At 44.0% G+C, this 22,467-nt stretch overlaps 1 protein-coding gene across 3 annotated transcripts in view; it reads right to left on the bottom strand.

The window, feature by feature from the left end:
• Positions 1-22,467, bottom strand: part of chd1 (chromodomain helicase DNA binding protein 1) — a 145,268-nt gene that overhangs the window by 87,679 nt on the left and 35,122 nt on the right. For all 3 annotated transcript variants that reach the window (XM_056290539.1, XM_056290540.1, XM_056290541.1), the window contains exon 19: positions 9,718-9,866. In XM_056290539.1, the coding sequence (XP_056146514.1) occupies positions 9,718-9,866 (149 nt within the window). The remainder of the gene's footprint in view (positions 1-9,717; positions 9,867-22,467) is intronic.

Here is a 22,467-nt window from a genome sequence, read left to right as displayed (position 1 = left end):
TTTTAACCACTATAATACTCTTTTTAAACAATTTTAAGTTGCAGTCATTGTTTGGGACTGTTTCAGTATTTATTTTCAGTTTTTGTTTTGTTTCATTTAACGTTTTATAGGCCTTGTTATATTTGTCAGATTAGCAATATGTGCTTTCCGTTTTGTTTTTCAGGTAATATTTTCACTTTTTCAATTTTGCTATTCAAGTTCGACCATGTCTCTCTGAAGTTTACATTGTTTAAAAACAGTATTAAAGTTGTTAAAATGTTAATTTTGGTGTCAGTCGTTTCTTAACAGACATACTAATATATGTAATGCATTAATATCTCAACTGGGTATTTATCTTGACAGAATGTAGAGTTTAAAAACTGGTGGTCATTTTGACCGCCTATGGTGGTTTTAGGTAGGAGTGAAGTCCCGGTCGTTCTGGTGTCAAATAAAATCATAGTGGTGCGGTGATACTGCTTTTTAACTACTGATACTCATTTTAACCCCTAAACATTCAGTATCAGCCGATACAGGGTGCCATTCAGGTGTATTTGTTTTACTAGGTGTTATAGATTTGGACCAGTGGTTTGGGGTTCATTGGACAAAAATGGGTATGAAATAGTGCACAAGATACTAATGAATTATCCAAAGAATTCAAAAGAATCTATACATGAACTTGCTTTGCTTTTTGACAACATTACACACGCATGTGGTTTATAATTTTACTACTGGAAAGATGCTCACAATACCAATACCACAATTAAGCCTAGCATTAGCCCAATACAGCCATCTATGCAGTTCTAACCTGTAGCATGCTTTTATACTGTGGAATTCAGAACAGATTACTGATTATTATCATTCGTCTGAGTGAGAGTCAAGACTTTTTTTTTCAACTTATAAACTTGTTTAATCACTTCTTGTCTTTCAGGCTGATGGTAAAGGTTTTGATATAAAATCAAATATTGGCCTTCATCTGTTCTAAGCTTAGTTCTGTTACGTCATTAGATTTTTTTATCATATGAAACAATTGGTTGAATGTAAATAAGATAAAAGGAAGCTGTTGCACTGTTTGTCACTGCAAACTGTTTCTGCCTTCGTGAGAGTCGGCTTCGTGACATCGATAACTGCTGTTTATTTGCCTACTCTCTCTTCTCTATATTCTGCCTTAACCTCTTCATGTGTCCTACTGATTTACCTATTTTCTGTGCTTAGTTCACTTATTGCTAGATTCTCTAGTTTTCTTTCTAGCTCTACTGCGTTTGCAGTCAAAGCAGCCTCGTCAAAACGGTGGTGTGTGGTGACTTCCGCAGTTCCAGATAGGTTGTCTCTACCAGAGAGACGTTTTTGTGAGTTAGAGCAGCTTCTTTCAACTAGGATTATGTTAGACGTGACAGGCAATCCAGATAGCCTTAGCCCCGGTTCTGTAGCAGACCTACTATTGTTAGCACCAGCTCAGCCTCGTCAGAGGATGTGGCGGAGTTTGTCTCTGTTTACCAGCATGGGAAGGCTCGCAAGAGCAAGCCACCTGCCGTGTGGCCTGGTCTGCAGTCACCTATCTCGACTGCAAATTGATTTTTGCCCCTCACCAGCCCTGTTGGTAGTCCTATCAGCCAGCATGTCTCTCCCGCTCCTGTCAACAGAGTAAAGCAACGCAAGCTAGTAACAGACCCCATTACCAGCAATATCAGATAAGCTTTGCCAGCTTTGGTTCACTGTTTACCCAGGGCCAGAGTCTCCAATATAGAGGATAATCTAAGGGTGCTGGCATCACGGAGGGAAAAACAGGGAATGCATGCACACATCACCACTACTTTCAGCAACACTGTTATTCATGTTGGTACCAATAATGCTCGGATGAAGCAATCAGAGATCACAAAAGCCAACCTAGTCAGGACACTCGAGTTTGCCAGATAGATGTATCCGCATCCATTAATTGTCTCTGGTCTCTTATCCGTGAGGGGTAAGGATGAGATGTACATAAGGCTCACCTCAATGAACGGCTGGCTGGCTCGTTCTGTAATGAGCAGGGATTCAGATGATAACTGGCCTTTCTGGGGGGCCGCCCTTGTCAGCTGAAAGTGGGCAGCATTCACCCTACTGGGAATGGCATCGCTCTTTTGTCTAGCAATATAGATAGCTGTCTACATTTAGTCTGACACCAGGGACTTATCATTCAGCAGGTTACAGATGATTAGAGAACCTGCTAGGTTTAAATCTAGTGCGGCTGTGGAGTCAGCTAGTTTAGTTAATATGTTTAGTCAGAGAATTTCCATAGTATAGATTATCAGACTGACAGCTTGGTCTATAACATTGAGACCATCTCCCTACTCTGCTGTATGGCTCCTAAGCTCTCCTCTCCTAAATGTGTGAATCACAATAATCTAATTTCTATCACTGGTGGTGGTGAAATGTGCAACAAAGTATCTAATAAATTACAGAATCAAATACCTAATGTTATCACAAGTATGACAACACATGTCCAAAGTGTAGGTCTTAAAAATTGTCAACTGGCGTCCGGGTAGCGCAGCGGTCTATTCCGTTGCCCACCAACACGGGATCACCAGATCGAATCCCCGTGTTACCTCCGGCTTGGTTGGGCGTCCCTACAGACACAATTGGCCATGCCTGTGGGTGGGAAGTCGGGTGTGGGTATTTGTCCTGGTCGCTGCACTAGCGCCTCCTCTGGTCGGTCGGGGTGCCCCTCGGATCGGCAGAAAGGGGGTGGAGCAGTGAACGGGACAGCTCAAAAAAAATGAGAGGGGTAATTGGCAAGATACACTTCAGGAGAAAAAGGGGGGAAATTGAAAAAAAAATTGTCAGCTAATATCAAACAATATCTAATTCCAATTAATCTTTCACCTACTGGTAGCTCTAAAGTTCTGCCTACTACTGATCACTTCCACAAGATGCTTAAATTTGCTTTCAGAAATATCAGATCACTGTCTTCCCAAGCCTTACTAATAAATGACCTGATTCTTCAAAATAGATTCGATATAATTGGGTTATGCGAAACATGGCTGAAACCAAATGTTTTCCTTACCTTAAATGAAGCTTCCCCCACCTGACTACACGTGTCCATGTAGCTCGGGCAAATAAACAAGGTGAGTGTGTTGCCTTAATATATATGGCTATTTTCAACTTAACTTGTTAACTTTAATCTAAATTCCAGTCTTTTGAGGCTCTTATTCTAAGTCTATCTACCTCAGCCACGAATAGACTCGGCTCAGTCCAGCTTATGATACTCTATTGACCTCCTGACTGTTATTATTTCTTGAAGAATTTGGAGAATTTGTCTCAGGCCTTGTTACTCAGTCTGATGAGCTTCTAACTCTTGGTGATTTCAATATTCATCTGAATAAAGCTGCCTAAGGCTGAATAAGCCTTTCTGGTGGCTTGTTGATACTTTTGGGTTCGTTCAGTTTGTTCAAGAGTCGACTCATTGCAGTGGTGACACCCTTGATGTGGTTTTATCTAAAGGGATAGCTGTTTCTGATCCGAATGTCTTGCAAAACACATCTGCTGTGTCAGATCATTTTCTCATCAAATCTGAAGCATTATTGGCCTTTCCTGTTAATGTCAGCACAGATGTAATTGCCACTTGGCCACATTGGTCCCTCCACTGTAGCTACATTTGGCCAGCAGCTGCCTGAAGTCTTGGCTCCTTTCACTGTAGACCGACTGTTGAAAATTTCACTAGTGACTTAAATGTTGCCCTCTCTAGTCTCCTCGATTCAGTTGCACCTCTCACTACCAGAGCTAGGCAACTAAAGAGGCCTACACCCTGGTTTAACAACGAGACATGTGCTCTTAAGCGGGCCTGCAGGAGACTGGAACGTAAATAGCGACAATCAAAATTGAAAGGTTTTTACCTATCTTGGCATGTGTTTATTGAAATACAAGTGTGCTTTATCTGCTGCAAAAGCAGCGTATCTATCTCGCTTAATCAATATTAATAAACATAACCCCAGACACTATCTAAACTTACTAAAAATCAGCCGTCTATTAGCTGTTCACAAGTCACGGCCCATGAGTTTCTAGACTTTTTCTGCAGTAAGGCAATAAGGTTGATGAGATAATAAACAAAATTGGTTCTTCAACCCCAGCTACTCCTTAAGATCCTGTCTTACAAAGTTCATATCTATATAAAGAGCCACGGATAGTCCCTGTTATTACAGCTTTTGAGCCTATCTTCCTTGATAACCCAGCCACTGGGGATGCACAAGCCAGTGTATTTAGTGATGCTGGTCCCAAGCCCGGATTAATGGGGAGGGTTGCGCCAGGAAGGGCATCCAGCATAAAATCTTTGCCAAATCAAATATGCGGATCATAAATCAGATTTCCATACTGGATCGGTCAAGGCATGGGTTAAAAAACGGCCACCACTGTCACTGTTGGCCAGAAGGTGCCGGTGGAAACTAAGCTACTGTTGGGCAGAGGCAGTGGGAGAGGAGGAAGGGTAGTGGAGGTGAGGCAGAGAGCTGGCTGATTTGATGCAGAGTAGAAAGGTAGGTATACTATGTGTGCAAGAGACCAGGTGGAAGGGGAGTATGGCCAGGAGCAGCAGAGGAGGGTTCAAACTCTTCTACCATAGTGCGAATGGGAGGAGAAATGGGTTAGGGGTAATTCTGAAGGAAGAGTATGTCAATAGTGTGCTGGAGGTTAAGAGTGTGTCGGACAGAGTGATGAGTATGAGGCTAGAAATCGAAGGTGTGATGATGCAGCCCAGTAAAGCGTGTAATACACCCTCCGGTCCAAAGCGTCAGTGTCACAGTTTGCATCGCTCAGGCGTGAAAAGTACACGCGTTTATGAAGATGCAGTGCCAGCAGGGGCTGATGATTAACTCAATGCTAGCAAATCCCTATGGACGAAAAGACGCATACTGCATTTTCCAAATACCCTTTCCTAACCCTAACCCTAACCTGCCTTCACCTCTTAATCATCGCCCCCTGCGTCACTGCACTTTCACACATGTACTTTTCACGCCTGAGCGAGGCAAACCGTGACACTGACACGTTGGATCGGTGGGTGTGAGATGGAAGAGAAAGAAGAATTCTGGAGTAAGTTGGATGAAGTGGTGGAGGGTGTACTCAAGGAGGAGAGAGTGGTGAAGGGAGCAGAATTCAATGGGCATGTTGGTTAAGGGAACAGAGGTGATGAGGAAGTAATGGACAAGTATGGTGTCAAGGACAGGAATGTAGAAGGATGGATGGTGGTAGATTTTGCCGAAAGGATAGAAATGGCTGTGGTGAATACATATTTCAAGAAGAGGGAGGAACACAGGGTGACGTATAAGAGTGGAGGAAAGTGCACAGGTGGACTATATCTTATGTAGAAGGTGCGATCTGAAAGGGATTGGAGACTGCAAGGTGGTGACAGGGGAGAACGTAGCTAGGCAGCATCGGATGGTGGTCCGTAGGATGACTTTGGAGACGAAGAAGAGGAACAGGGTGAAGGCAGAGCCAAGGATCCATCGGTGGAAGCTGAAGAAAGAAGACTGTTGTGTGGAGTTCAGGGAGGAATTAAGACAGGCACTAGGTGGTAGTGAAGAGTTGCTGGATGGCTGGCCAACCACTACAGAACTAGTGAGGGAGACAGCTAGGAAGGTACTTCGTGTGTCATCTGGACAGAGGAAGGAAGACAAGGTAACTTAGTGGTGGAATGAGGAAGTACATCAAAGTATACAGAGGAAGAGGTTGGCAAAGAAGATGTGTGATAGAGAGATGAGGAAAGTAGACAAGAGTACAAAGAGATGCAGCGTAAAGCGAAGAGAGAGGACGCAAAGGTAAAGGCGTATGGTGAGTGGTATGAGAGGTTAGGCGCTAAGGAAGGAGAAAAAGACTTGTACCGATTGGCTAGACAGAGGGAATGAGCTGGGAAGGATGTGCAGCAGGTAAGGGTGATCAAGAAGAGATGGAAATGTGCTGACAAGTGAGGAGAGTGTACTGAGAAGGTGGAAGGAGTACTTTGAGGGGCTGATGAATGAAGAAAATTAGAGATAGAGAAGGTTGGATGGTGTGGGGATAGTGAATCAGGAAGTGCGGTGGATTAGCAAGGAGGAAGTGAGGGCAGCTATGAAGAGGATGAAGATTGGAAAGGCAGTTGGTCCACCTGTGTTGGCATGGAGGTGTTTAGGAGAGATTGCAGTGGAGGTTTTAACTAGACTGTTTAAAACAATCTTGGAAAGTGAGAGGATGCCTGAGGAGTGGAGAAGAAGCATACTGGTACCGATTTTCCAGAATAAGGGAGATGTGCAGAACTGTAGCAACTACAGTGGTATAAAGTTGATCAACCACAGCATGAAGATATGGGAAAGAGTAACAGAAGCTAGGTTAAGAGGAGAGGTGACGATTAGAGAGCATCAGTATGGTTTCATGCCAGGAAAGAGCACTACAGATTTGATGTTTGCTCTGAGAATACTGATGGAAAAGTATACAGAAGGTCAGAAGGAGTTACACTGGGGCATCCATTGCCTACCAACACGGGGATCGGTGATTCCAATCCCTGTGTTACCTCTGGCTTGGTCAGGCGTTCCTACAGACACAATTGGCCGTGTCTGCGGGTGGGAAGGGGGATGTGAGTATGTGTCCTGGTCGCTGCACTAGTGCCTCCTCTGGTCGGTCGGGGCACCTGTTCGGGGGGACTGGGGGGAATAGCGTGATCCTCCCATGCACTACGTCCCCCTGGTGAAACTCTTCGCTCTCGGGTGAAAAGAAGTGACTGGTGACTCCACATGTATCGGAGGAGGCGTGTGGTAGTCTGCAGCCCTCCCCAGATCGGCAAAGGGGATGTTACAGAGATCGGGGCGGCTCGGAAGAGTGGGGTAATTGGCCGGATGCAAGTGGGGATAAAAGGGGGGAATAAATCCCCCCCTCAAAAAAAGGGAGTTACATTGTAACATATGACAGAGTATGATATGAAATATATGGATATGAGATAAGATGAGATGAGATATGACAGGGTGCCGAGAGAGCAGGTGTGATATTGTACGAGGAAGTTGGGAGTGGCAAGCAAGTATGTAGGAGTGGTGCAGGATATGAACAAGGGTAGAGTGACAGTGGTGAGGTGCGCGGTTGGAACAACAGATGGGTTCAAAGTGGAGGTGGGATTAGATCAAGGATTGGCCCTGAACCCTTTCTTGTTTGCAGTGTTGACGGACAGGTTGATGGACGAGATCAGGCAGGAGACTCTGTGGACTATGATGTTCGTGGATGACATTGTGATTTGTAGCGAGAGTAAGGTACAGGTTGAGGAGAGTCTGGAGAAGTGGAGGTATGCACTAGAAAGAAGAATGAAAGTGAGTAGGTGTAAGACTGAATACATATGTGTGAATGAGAGGGAGGACAGCAGAATGGTGAGGATGCAAGGAGTAGAGGTGACGAAGGCATATGAGTTTAAATACTTGGGGTCAACTGTCCAAAATAATGGGGAGAGCAGAAGAGAGGTGAAGAAGAGAGTGCAGGCAGGGTGGAGTGGGTAGAGAAGAGTGTCAGGAGTTATTTATAACAGAAGGGTACCAGCCAGGGTTAAAGGGAAGGCTTACAAAATGGTTGTGAGACCAGCTATGTTATATGGTTTGGAGACAGTGGCACTGACGAAAAGACAGGAGGCAAAGCTGGAGGTGGCAGAGTTGAAGATGCTAAGATTTTCATTGGGAGTGACGAAGAAGGACATGATTAGGAACAAGTATATTAGAGGGACAGCTCAGGTTGGACAGTTTGAAGACAAAGCAAGAAAGGCAAGATTAAAATGCTTTGGAGAGATGCTCGGTATATTCGGAGAGGGACGCTGAATATGGAACTGCCACGGAAGAGGAAAAGAGGAAGGCCAAAGAGGAAGTTTATGGAAGTGGTGAGGGAGGACATGCAGGTGGCTGGCATGACAGAGGAAGATGCAGAGGACAAGAAGAGATGGAAATGGATGATCTGCTGTGGCGACCCCTAACAGGAGCAGCCAAAAGTAGTAAATTTAGGAGGGATAGTTCAAAGGATGCCCGAAGGTAGAGGAAGGCTTTTGTGTTTTCAAGGCATTATCAAAATCACTGAGAATAAGCAGTAGCATACCATCCTCAAGCAGCTGACTAAGCGACATGTAAAACTCCTTGAGGAGTTTTATAGTTCACATGGGGGTCTACAGAAAACCACGAGTATGAGCTTTGCTCACTGGGTAATAGAGAAAGCATGATGCTCAAAAGAGGTTAAGATAAAAGGTAAGGAAACTAAACCATATTTGCAGGAGGATGTAATGAGTAAGCTAGTGCCACCACCTTGTCCAGAAGTGTGAGGTGAGTGAGAGAAGCCTCATGATAGTTTTATCCCAGTGTTCCTCTGCTGGGCGAGTCCCGTGCATGTGTAGAATCTGAGTCTCCTCCTACAATGCACCCCTATGATGGACTGTAGGTAGACTCCCTGAGTCTTTGTGTGATGAGTCTTGGACTATGTTTACATCGCAAGTCTTGATATCCAGTTACAGTTTTTTGCTTATATTCCAATTTTTTACATCTACTTTAAAAAGGGACTCATTTGATTCCTGTGCTTACACCATACGTCTTTGGTTTGCACTTTGAACGAGCTGCCATACATAGGTCTAGAACAGAGTTTGGTCACCGATGCCGAAGTAAACAACCACATGTTTACAACTCGTCACTCAAAATGCAAACAGAGTGAGAGAGCATTGCATTCTGAGTGATGTACGATTCGCAATGACCAGAACAATCTTATCTGAGTTGTTACTTGAGAGCTGCATTGGCAGATATCATATTCCTATCCCGAGTTATTTACATATATGAATAAGATCAAAATTCGATCTGCAAAATCAAATTCCATGTGCTTTTTTTCTCTCGTAACATGGTCATAATACGTATCTGATCTGTACCACATGCAAGCAAAAAAATTGGAAGTGGGTCATTTGTACCAGGAAGTGTAAATATAGTCTTAGGGCAACAACACTGATGCTACAGAACATGTACCAAGTTAAACACTGTACAAAGTGCCTAGTGTGGAAGACAATATTTCTCCTGGGCGGTGTGTTTGGCCTTATACAGCCAGAAATTCTTCGGATTGCTTCAAAACTCAAACGAGTTTTGATTGACAGCAAACACGACCGAGATTACTTGCATAGAAACGGCCAAGACATAGATGAGAACACGCCAAATATCGACTACTGACCGACTCAACACCAAAGACAGCTCAAAAAATAGGTGATCCTCACCCGGCTGAAGTGAGTTTCAACTGAGTGACAACATCAAACACTGATGATTGTCAGTTGTTAAACCATAAATTAAAATGTACCTTTATGAACTCACGTTTACAACACAAATGAACTGTCACACAAGGATAAGCCCTGGCAAGTACAGTCAAAGTACAGTCAACAACAGGTCATCGACAGGATAAGAGATGTGTATATATTTTACCTACCTGTGAAGCGGAGATACGAAAATGTTTTTATTGTCATTTTAACTGTTTTATTCTAAAAGTTTGGCTCAACTCGAGTTTAGTGATTGCAATGGAAATTAAAGTATCGTTTAGCTTGTGCATAAATGTCTTGCCTACCCCCACCCTAAACAAGAAAAATTAAGAAATATACAATAAGCAGCAAGCAACAGCAGTGCACTTATTCAATACTGCAAATCCTTGTTATGTTTTCGGACAGCCCACCAAATCATAATCAGAAATTATGTTTTATACCTGTAAGTTTTCAATTTTTTCAGCTAGGGAAGAAAAGAATTATTTGGCATTTACCTTGAGGGAGCCGCACCAGTGTGGAGTACAGTCTTCCCTGTAGTATCCATCCTTTGAATGACCAGGTGGTCTAGAACCATCTTCTTCTTTGCCCTCTCAATGATGTCTTCCTCCACTGAGCCTTTCGTCACCAGACGGTAGATGTTCACCTTAGAGCCCATAAACAAACGTGGTTGGTTTGAAGGTGAGCTGCATGCTGCTACAGTAGTGTTAAAGATATATCATCAAAGCAAAAGAAAACATTCACCATTCAGACATCACAGACGACACTTTTCAAAAGCAGGTAATTCATGAAAACCCACAGGACAGGTGAATAACTTCCTGCTAAGTACACTACAGATGCTCCAGAGGTGACACCAGAGATGCTTAGCAGTTTTCAATGCAAACCTGAGTCAAATCTCAATCCTCCACAGCCCCATTGGCAGGTTAGGCTTAAGTAGCCCGAATCTGACCCTGTTGCCAAATTGTGACATTATTTTTTTCCCTGCATTGTGTGAACGTAGATATGTGATCTGTTCATATGCAGTCCTTGTCCACAGACATACCGCATCTGCAGCCACGCAGACCACTGTGGGAATGGGGACATCAGATTTCATGTGTACTTTTTTTTTCAGGGAACACTTGTCGCAGTGTGATGATGGCAGACCACTGTTGTCATGGGTGTTGACAGCGGCTCATTTCACTAACAGAAGACAACGACAGCGACAGGAGTCAGTGGAGGGACGGAAATTTGCAACATGATGGCCATTTAGGGAGATACTCATTCACAGCACTGATTCATCCCCCCTCTATAGTAAATAATCCTCAACATTAATGACTGCACCACTATTACATGTTTTTAACATGATGGACTGTCCCACAAATATCACTCTGACAAGTCTCGTCACTCAGCCGTTGTCGGGCACAGAGACACCGACAGGTCAACACGAGGACGAGCGGGACCTCACTCCTACCTAAAACCACCATGGGTGGTCAACATGACCGCCGGTTTTTAAACTCTATTTTCTGTCAAGATAAATACCCAGTTGAGATATTAATGCATTACATATGTTAGTATGTCTGTTAAGAAACGACTGACACCAAAATTATCATCTTAACAACTTTAATACTATTTTTGAACAATTTAAAGTTCAGAGAGACATGGTCGAATTTGAACAGCCAAACTGAAAAAGTGAAAATATGATCTGAAAAACAAAACAGAAAACACATACTGCTGATCTAACAAACGTAACAAGGCCTACAACACGTGAACTGTAAAAAAGAACTGAAAATAAATATTGAAACAGTCCCAAACAACAACCGGAACTAAAAACCTACTAGAACAACCATGGGTGGTCATTTTGACCGCCACGGTTTTTAAACTCTATATTCTGTCAAGATAAATACCCAATTGAGATTATTAATGCATCACATATGTTAGTATGTCTGTTAAGAAACTCACCGACACCAAAATTAACATTTTAACAACTTTAATACTGTTTTTCAAACAATTTAAAATGGCCGCTGTCCAACGCCTGTAAATACTGCAAGGCCTCGGTTGTAGTCATGGTGCGTCTGTAATGGCGTCTGTAACCAGACAAGTTGCAATAATAAACATCAAGTTTAGACTATTTATTTGCACTGCAGAACACTAGTGTGTTTCTAGGACAGAGCAATGAACTTCACGAAGGAAATGATGTGACCAACACACATCTTAAATACTGACATGACACACACCATCACGCACAAATTACGAGACGGCTCATGGTCGTTTTAGGTAGATCTTATTGTAACATTTTTTATGCAATTGATCTAAAACTCACTTTAATGCAAATATATGCAATTTTAGGAGCATTCAGGGAGCGGCAGGTCTGTATCTTTTTCTTTTTGCAAAGTTAATAAAGTTTGACAATCCAAAACCGTCAAAAAGACCGGTTTGGTTGTTCTAGTGTTAAAACAGGCTCAACAGCCAGTTTATTGAAAAACGCTCAAGATTAAAATCAGTTAAAATAACAAAACAGGGGGTGTCCGGGTGGCGTGGTGGTCTATTCTGTTGCCTACCAACATGGGGATCACCGGTTCAAATCCTCGTGTTACGTCCAGTTTGGACGGGCGTCCCTACAGACACAATTGGCCATGTCTGTGAGTGGGAAGCCGGATGTGGGCACGTGTCCTGGTCACTGCACTAGCACCTCCTCTGGTTGGTCGGGGCGACTGTTCAGGGGGGGAGGGAGAACTCCTCGCTGTCAGGTGAAAAGCGGCTGGTGACTCCACATGTATCGGAGGAGGCATGTGGTAGTCTGCAGCCCTCCCCGGATCAGCAGAGGGGGTGGAGCAGTAACGAGGACTGCTTGGAAGAGTGGGGTAATTGGCCAGGTGCAATTGGGAAGAAAACCGGTGGGAGAAAAAATTCCCCCCCAAAAAAACAAAACAAAAACAAAACATCAGCAATGTTTGAAATGGGACAGCGCTTCTACATATCTATGGCTGAGCCTAAACCACATGCTTATTCCATAAAATGCACAGCCATAAATTCGTACCAGAATCGAACGTGTTTCACAATACGTGAAACTGCATTGCAATATACACTCACCGGCCACTTTATTAGGCACACCTGTCCAACTGCTCGTTAACGCAAATTTCTAATCAGCCAATCACATGGCAGCAACTCAATGCATTTAGGCATGTAGACATGGTCAAGACGATCTGCTGCAGTTCAAACCGAGCATCAGAATGGGGAAGAAAGGTGATTTAAGTGACTTAAAACGTGGCATGGTTGTTGGTGCCAGACGGGCTGGTCTGAGTATTTCAGAAACTGCTGATCTACTGGGATTTTCACGCACAACCATCTCTAGGGTTTACAGAGAATGGTCCGAAAAAGAGAAAATATCCCGTGAGCGGCAGTTCTGTGGGCGAAAATGCCTTGTTGATGCCAGAGGTCAGAGGAGAATGGCCAGACTGGTTCGAGCTGATAGAAAGGCAACAGTAACTCAAATAACCGCTCATTACAACCGAGGTATGCAGAAGAGCATCTCTGAACGCACAACACATCGAACCTTGAGGCAGATGGGCTACAGCAGCAGAAGACCACACCGGGTGCCACTCCTGTCAGCTAAGAACAGGAAACTGACGCTACAATTCGCACAGGCTCACCAAAATTGGACAATAGAAGATTGGAAAAACGTTGCCTGGTCTGATGAGTCTCGATTTCTGCTGCGACATTCGGATGGTAGGTTCAGAATTTGGCGTCAATAACATGAAAGCATGGATCCATCCTGCCTTGTATCAACGGTTCAGGCTGGTGGTGGTGGTGTAATGGTGTGGGGGATATTTACTTGGCACACTTTGGGCCCCTTAGTACCAATTGAGCATCGTGTCAACGCCACAGCCTACCTGAGTATTGTTGCTGACCATGTCCATCCCTTTATGACCACAGTGTTCCCATCTTCTGATGGCTACTTCCAGCAGGATAACGCGCCATGTCATAAATCTCGAATCATCTCAGACTGGTTTCTTGAACATGACAATGAGTTCACTGTACTCAAATGGCCTCCACAGTCACCAGATCTCAATCCAATAGGGCACCTTTGGGATGTGGTGGACCGGGAGATTCGCATCATGGATGTGCAGCCGACAAATCTGCAGCAACTGCGTGATGCTATCATGTCAATATGGACCAAACTCTCTGAGGAATGTTTCCAGTACCTTGTTGAATCTACGCCACGAAGGATTAAGGCAGTTCTGAAGGCAAAAGGGGGTCCAACCCGGTACTAGCAAGGTGTACCTAATAAAGGGGCCAGTGAGTGTAGATAGCCCCCAGGTTACGAAACAGTTCTGTTTTTGAGACTGTTCTTATGCCGAATTTGTATGTAAGTCAGAACAGTTACCTACAGTTCACATCTAGCGTCAGTTAGTCAAATGACTATCTTAGTATATATTCTACTTACATCCATCCATCCATTATCCCAACCACTTATCCTGCTCTCACCATTGTCTTTAACTCGATTTTTCTTAAAAGTAACAGGCTTTACGGAAGTCGGTCTGTAAGAACGGGAATTCGTAAGTTGGGTGTTCGTAACCCGGGGACTACCTGTATTGAAAAAAATCAAAGTATGTGCCCTATTTGGTTTTGCTGCAGAAACTTGTACCATTAAAGGTAAAGCACATGTAATCACAGCATTTACCTCCTTGCTTGCTAGATGTCTCATTGTTCTGTCATGGCAGCAACAAGCAGCACTAATGTTTCCAGATGGGTTAAAGACATCATGCAGCTTTTGAAACTTGACAAAATCAGACAAAAGATACACCCGTCAAAGCTCTATACAAAAGTTTATGAAGATTTGGACCCCCCTTTTCCACTATTACAAGAGCTTACAAATCCCACTCAAGAAGGGAGATTGGAGTTCGATTGAGGCAGCAGAGAACCCCCCCCCCCTTTGTTTTTGTTGTCAGTGTAGTTTCCTTTTTCCTTTTTCTATATTTGTGTGTGTATTATGAATAATATGTATGGCAAGATACATGTGCAATCTGTGTACTCATCTATGTATGTGGATGAGGTATAATGCATTCATGGTTATGTAGTTCCATATATATACATGTGTATGTGCATAAAAATGTATTGTGAAAATCAATAAAAATTGTTAAAGAGAAAAAAATCAATTTCGCCACAGAATTTTCACAAACAGAACACGTTACAGAGTAAGACTCACACCTTTTTAGCCTGACTCCACCTACTCAAATTCTGAAAATGTTGAAAAGGGGGTTGAAGGTGGTGTAGTAGAAGCCATGCCACAGCTTCTTAGAAGTCTACACAATTCAACTGACTAACATTGGTGTGTCGTTGTTCAACTCTTTGTTGTGTGGTCCCTTTAAGCACAAAGGCATGAGAGTTCGACAGATAAATTGTGCTGGCTGCCAACTACAATCATAGATTCAGCCGACTACTTTGCTAGCATGAGAAACTGAAAATATCAATCATTTATATCACCGGTGTGTTGTTGCTACAGAAACCAGAGGAATCATAGAATCTACTGAAGTGGTTGGAGGTTACACCAGGGTAGGGCGTTCTTGACTGCTGCATTTTAATATTCATCAACTACTCCCAAAAAGTAGTCGAGTGGTGGATTAATTGTGGGGGATATATCACATTTCCTTCACCCAATAACAATGATCAATTCTTGCCAAAAAGGTCTCAAATACAACCAGCAAAGGGTTAACTAATGTAGGCGGGACCAACCTGGGGTAGAGTCGTTGGTTGGCTCCGAGAGGCTGTTTACAAATGACTGAACCGGACATACTGTCTGAACCGGACATACCCACTTGACTGCAGTAACAACATGATTGGACTCAACCCCCAGGAAGCTTGCATGAACTGGACACATTCCACTTGACTGCAGTAACAACATGATTGGACTAAACCCCCAGCAAGCTTGCCTGAACTGGACATATTCCACTTGACTGCAGTAACAACATGATTGGACTAAACCCCCAGCAAGCCTGTCTGAACTGGACATATTCCACTTGACTGCAGTAACAACATGATTGGACTAAACCCCCAGCAAGCCTGTCTGAACTGGACATACGCTATATAGACAAAAGTATTGGGACACACCTCTTAATCATTGAATTCAGGTGTTTCATTCAGGCCCATTGCCACAGGTGTATAAAATCAAGCAGCTAGCTATACAGTCTGCATTTACAAACATTTGTGAAAGAATGGGTTGTTCTGAGGAGCTCAGTGAATTCAAGCATGGTAGGATGCCACCTTTGCAATTACAGTCAACTGTAAGTGGTATTATCGAAAAGTGGAAGCGTTTAAGAACAACAGCAACTCAGCCACTAAGTGGCAGACCATGTAAAGTCACACAGCGGGGTCAGCGAGTGCTGAGGCCCACAGTGCGTAAAAGCCGCCAACACTGTTGACTCAATAACTGCAGAGTTCCAACCTTCCTCTGGCATTAACATCACCACAAAAACTATGCGTTGGGAGCTTCAAGGAATTGGTTTCCTTGGCCGAGCAGCTGCATGAAAGCTTTACATCACCAAGCACAATGACAAGTGTCGGATGGAGTGGCGTAAAGCACACTGCCACTGGACTCTGGTGCAGTAGAAACGTGTTCTGTGGCGTGACGAATCACGCTACTCTGTCTGGCAGTCTGATGGACGAGTCTGGGTTTGGCGGATGCCAGGAGAATGTTACCTGCCTGACTGCATTGTGCCAACTGTAAAGTTTGGTGGAGGAGGAATAATGGTATGGGGTTGTTTTTCAGGGGTTGGGCTAGGCCCCTTGGTTCCAGTGAAGGGAAATCGTAACGCCTCAGCATAACAAGACATTTTGGACAATTCTATGCTTCCATTTTTGTGGGAACAGTTTTGGGAGGGCCTTTTTCTGTTCCAGCATGACTGTGCCCCAGTGAGACAAAAGCAAGGTCCATTAAGACATGGTTGGGTGAGTTTGGTGTGGCAGAACTTGACTGGCCCACACAGAGCCCTGACCTCAACCTCATTGAACACCTTTGGGTCTTCTCGTCCAACATCAGTGCCTGACCTCACAAATGCTCTTCTGGATGAATGGGCAAAAATTCCCACAGACACACTCCAAACTCTTGTGGAAAGCCCTCCCAGAAGGGTGGAAGCTGTTATAGCTGCAAAGGGGGACCAACTCCATATTAATGTCAATGGATTTAGAATGGGATGTCATAAAAGCTCCTGCAGGTGTAATGGCCAGGTGTCCCAATACTTTTGTCCATACAGTGTATTCCATTTGACTGCAGTAACAAAATGATTGGACTAACCCCCCAAACAAGCTTGTCTGAACTGGACATGTTTCACTTGACTGCAGTAACAACATGATTGGCCTAAACCCCCAGCAAGCTTGTCTGAACTGGACATATTCCACTTGACTGCAGTAACAACATGATTGGACTAAACCCCCAGTAAACCTGACTGAACTGGACATATTCCATTTGAATGCAGTAACAACATGACTGCTTTCTTGCAGGTAGTGACTTTCAGCCAAGTACATCTGTGGTTGTCGTGGCGACGGCAACTGTTGAAGCCTTAAATTATCTTAAACTGAATCTTCACTACAGTGCGTGTATGTATGTATGTGTGTATATATATATATATATATATATATATATACTCTCTCACACACACAAACACACACACACACACACATATATATATATATATGTCTAATCCATTTTTTCCTACATTATGTAAATTAAACTGTGTCACCAACATGAAGCTTTCATATTTCTTGAAGTTACTTTTAATGTGGGGAAAAATGGATTACTAGAGCAGCTAGTGTCTAAAGAGGAACTTGACATTATAACATTACTGGTTAAATGATTGAATATGGGTCACTTTCCGATTGAGGATAATGTAATAAAATACAGCTGCACTGCCTCACTGTGTTTGTTTCCCTCATGATAATGTTACGTGAGGTGAATGAGTCCTGCTGTGCTGAGCACAATTTAACTTGTGTAAATCGTTAGCGTAGATATTAAGCATAGATGAGTGTGTATTCTGTCAGCACCTCCAAGTCTGAGGCCATGGTTCTCTACCGGAAAATGGTGGACTGCTCCCTCCGGGTTGGGGATGAGTTGTTGCCTCAAGAAAAGAAGTATCTCGGGTCTTGTCCACGAGTGAGGGTAGGATCGAGTGGGAGATTGGCAGGCGGGTTGGTGCAGCATCAGCAGTAATGCGGACATTGTACCAGACTGTTGTGGTGAAGAGGGAGCTGAGCCAGAAGGCAAAACTCTCAATTTTTCAGTCAATCTTTGTTCCAACCTTCATCTATGGTCATGAGCTTTGGGCAGTGACCGAAAGGGTGAGGTCGTGGATACAAGAGGCTGAAATGGAGGCTGAAATGAGTTTCCTCCACAGGATGTCTGGGCTCAGTCTTAGAGATAGGGTGAGGAGCTCGGACATCTGGAGGGAGCTAGGAGTAGAGCCGCTGCTCATTCGCGTCAAAAGGAGCCAGTTAAGGTGGTTCGAGCATCTGATTAGGATGCCTCCTGGGCGATTTCCTTTGGAGGTTTTCCGGGCATGGCAAGCTGGGAGGAGACCCCAGGGTAGACCCAGAACTCGCTGGAAGGACTACATGTCTAATCTGGCCTGGGGAATGCCTTGGGATCCCGCAGGAAGAGCGGGGGGGGGGGGGTGTTGCTGGGGAGAGGGACGTCTGGCGTGTCCTACTTAGCTTGCTGCCACCACGACCCTACCCCAAAGAAACGGCTGAAGATGAATGAATGAATGAACGTGTATTTAAAATTTATCAAAAATAAATTTAAAGCTTTTAGATGGACACTATGTGTTCTGTTTGTGCTTTCAACAGCTGCCGTCACTAAAGTGACCAGTCAGGGATATTCCGCTGATTTTCAACCTCAGGTTCATGTATTAATCTTAGGTGTGACATCTCTAATGTAAACAATACTTGTCAGTGTTGTCTACATCGCCATAGCCCACTATAACAACCTGGCTTACTTCCCGCACCAATGATGTCAGTGGAGAACATCAGCTTTATTGGCAGAAAAACATTAATTTGTCCGTCAAAAGGATTTGCATTGAAGTGGTTATAGTTTCAAAAGATTAAACAATGAACATGTCTTGTCTAACTAATAGACATCCCACTGACAGTCTCAGACTTGCTGTATCAAACTGTGAGCCAGACTACACAGCACTTGCTGATAGTGTGCAATCACAGCCATCACATTGAATGTGTTTGTGTGTGTATGTGTGTGTGTGTGTGTGGGGGGGGGGGTCCTCATCCACAGCCAGCAGAGTGAGTATTCCATCCATTATCTGAACCACTTATCCTGCTCTCAGGGTCGTGGGGTTGCACATCCAGGTTCCCACCCACAGACACAGCCAACTGAGTCTGTAGGGATGCCTGACCAAGCCGGAGGTAACACGGGATTCGATCTGGTGATCCCTGTGTTGGTAGACAACGGAATAGACCACCACGCTACCCGGATGCGGATAGTTTGACACCTGTCTTGTAACATGCGATTTGGGTTGGCGGGTGAAATGAACCAAAGCACGGGTGGGATGATAAATATTGACAATTAAAAAAAAAAAGATACCCTGTTATCAGCGTCTTATTAAATTCCATTAAAACAGCTAATTAAACTAAAATAGAAACATTTAATCTTCCCTTTCGCCCCAACTTTAATGTTATGATGCTGAGTACACGGCCACCTAAACAAATCAATTACCTTGACTTCCTGCAATCTTACCACTTTGTAAAATCAGAATTAGAATCAATTTTATTGGCCATGTAGCTTTACACACACATGGAATCTGACTCCAGTTTGATGGCTCTCTCAGTGTACCGAATACAAAATAACAGAACAACACAAGAATCTTCAGATATACACTACCGTTCAAAAGTTTGGGATCACCCAAACAATTTCGTGTTTTCCATGAAAAGTCACACTTATTCACCACCATATGTTGTGAAATGAATAGAAAATAGAGTCAAGACATTGACAAGGTTAGAAATAATGATTTGTATTTGAAATAAGATTTTTTTTACATCAAACTTTGCTTTCGTCAAAGAATCCTCCATTTGCAGCAATTACAGCATTGCAGACCTTTGGCATTCTAGCTGTTAATTTGTTGAGGTAATCTGGAGAAATTGCACCCCACGCTTCCAGAAGCAGCTCCCACAAGTTGGATTGGTTGGATGGACACTTCTTTGAGCAGATTGAGTTTCTGGAGCATCACATTTGTGGGGTCAATTAAACGCTCAAAATGGCCAGAAAAAGAGAACTTTCATCTGAAACTCGACAGTCTATTCTTGTTCTTAGAAATGAAGGCTATTCCATGCGAGAAATTGCTAAGAAATTGAAGATTTCCTACACCGGTGTGTACTACTCCCTTCAGAGGACAGCACAAACAGGCTCTAACAGGTACTATTTAATGAAGATGCCAGTTGGGGACCTGTGAGGCATCTGTTTCTCAAACTAGAGACTCTAATGTACTTATCTTCTTGCTCAGTTGTGCAACGCGGCCTCCCACTTCTTTTTCTACTCTGGTTAGAGCCTGTTTGTGCTGTCCTCTGAAGGGAGTAGTACACACCGGTGTAGGAAATCTTCAATTTCTTAGCAATTTCTCACATGGAATAGCCTTCATTTCTAAGAACAAGAATAGACTGTCGAGTTTCAGATGAAAGTTCTCTTTTTCTGGCCATTTTGAGCGTTTAATTGACCCCACAAATGTGATGCTCCAGAAACTCAATCTGCTCAAAGAAGTGCCCATCCAACCAATCCAACTTGTGGGAGCTGCTTCTGGAAGCGTGGGGTGCAATTTCTCCAGATTACCTCAACAAATTAACAGCTAGAATGCCAAAGGTCTGCAATGCTGTAATTGCTGCAAATGGAGGATTCTTTGACGAAAGCAAAGTTTGATGTAAAAAAAATCTTATTTCAAATACAAATCATTATTTCTAACCTTGTCAATGTCTTGACTCTATTTTCTATTCATTTCACAACATATGGTGGTGAATAAGTGTGACTTTTCATGGAAAACACAAAATTGTTTGGGTGATCCCAAACTTTTGAACGGTAGTGTATACACAAGGATTGACTTTATACAGGCGAAATAAGAGGCAAGTGCAATGGTGCAGAGACTATATCAGAGATGCTGAAATAGATGTTAGCAGGCTACTTACATACATGCCTGAGGTAGATGAACATGACAGAGCGTACCAGTATACGTACAATGTACAGTACCGTATATACAACATGGTTAGATTTATTTGACAATGTTAAGCATTTATTTGAATGACATCCCACGTAAACAAAACGTTTTTGTATCTGGTTGTTTTGGGGGACAGGTTGTGACCAGGGTGTGATAGGTCTGCAGTGATGTTGCCTGCCCGTTTCCTGAGTCTGGAGATCTTTGTCTTAACTTATACACTGTCCGTTGCAGTCTGTCCCTGTCCTGTTTGGTGGCCGATCTAAACCAGACAATGATGGATGTGCAGAGAACAGACTGGATTATCAAAGAGTAGAACTGAATCAGCACTTCCTGAGGCAGGTGTAACTTCCTGAACTGGCGGAGTAAGTGCATCCTTGGCTGGGCCTTTTTGATGATGTGTCTATTTGGATACCCACCTTAGGTCCTGCGAGATTGTAGAACCCAGAAACCTGTAGGCTTTCACCATAGACACCATGCTGCTGAGTATGGTGAGGGGAGCAGTGTTGGGGGGCTCCTCCTGAAGTCTACCGTCATCACCACTGTTTTGAGTGTGTTCAGCTCCAGGTTGTTATGGCTGCACCGGAGGGCCAGCTGATCAACCTCTCATCTATATGCAGACTAGTCACCATTCCGGATAAGGCCAATGACGGTTGTGTCGTCCGCAAACTTCAGGAGTTTAACAGACGTGTCTCCTGAGGTGCAGTCATTTGTGTAGAGGGAGAAGAGTAAAGGGGAGAGCACACATCTATGGGGGGCACCAGTGCTCATTGTCGGGTGCTGGATGTGATTTTCCCCAGCCTCGCCTGCTGCCTCCTGTCTGTCAGGAAGTTTTTTAATCCAATAGCAGATGGTGGCTGGTACAGTGAACTGGGTGAGTTTGGAGTGGAGGATATCTGGGACGATGGTATTGAACGCTGAGAACAAGTCCACAAAATGGACCCTTGCGTGTGTCCCTGGGGGTTCGAGGTGTTGGAAGAAGTAGCAGAATCCCATGTTGACTGCATCCTCCACTGACCTATTTGCTCAGTAAGCAAACTGCAAAGGGTTGAGCAGGGGGGCTGTGATTTCCTTCAGGTGGGCAAACACCAGTCTCTCGAAGAATTTCATGACCACTGACGTTAGGGGCAATGGGCCTAGAGTCATTTAATCTTGTGATACGGGTTTCTTATGGACCAGGATGATAGTGGAGCTCTTGAAGCAGGAGGGGACTTCCCACAACTCAACAGTGTACCGGGAGTGATGAAACTATCTTTATATTGTTGAAAGTTAGTTTGAATAGGCTTGGAGATACAGTGTTAAACCAGTTTTCTTGAGGGCGTCCGGGTAGCATAGCGGTCTATTCTGTTGCCTACCAACACAGGGATCGCTAGTTCTCATCCCCGTGTTACCTCCGGCTTGGTTGGGCATCCCTACAGACACAATTGGCAGTGTCTGCAGGTGGGAAGCCGGATGTAGGTATGTGTCCTGGCCGCTGCAGTGCCTCCTCTGGTCAATCGGGGCGCCTGTTCGGGGGGGGGGGGGGTTAGCACGATCCTCCCACGCGCTACGACCCCTGATGAAACTCCTCACTGTCAGGTGAAAAGAAGCGGCTGGCAACTGCACATGTATCGGGAGGAGGCACGTCGTAATCTGTCATGTGGTAGTCATCAATGTGGATATTAAAATCACCCAGGAAAATGGAATGAACTGGATGGCACATAGCTGGGTCAGAAAATCAGAGAAGTAAGAGAGAAAGGAGGGGCTGGGACAGATAATGGCAGTGACCAAGGCAGTGGGACCAGAGAATTTGAAGGCAAGGTGTTCGAAAGAATGAGCAGCAGTGGAAATGGTGGTTGTTTTAATGTCCTTCCTGTAAACAGTAGCAACACCACCTCCCCGCCCCTCAAGACGAGGTTTATCACTGTATGTTAATCTTGTGGGTGTGGTCTGGTTTAGTGAGAAATTATGCCGGGTTTCAGTGAGGCAGAAGAAATCAAGATTACTGTCAGTTATAAATTCATTCAAAATGAGGCTTTTGTTATTGAGTGAACCAGTGTTAAGCAATACCAGTTTCAGATGATGTTT

Source organism: Lampris incognitus, chromosome 12 (assembly GCF_029633865.1).
Source record: "Lampris incognitus isolate fLamInc1 chromosome 12, fLamInc1.hap2, whole genome shotgun sequence".
Classification (NCBI taxonomy): domain Eukaryota; kingdom Metazoa; phylum Chordata; class Actinopteri; order Lampriformes; family Lampridae; genus Lampris; species Lampris incognitus.
This window is presented reverse-complemented; position numbering and strand designations above follow the sequence as displayed.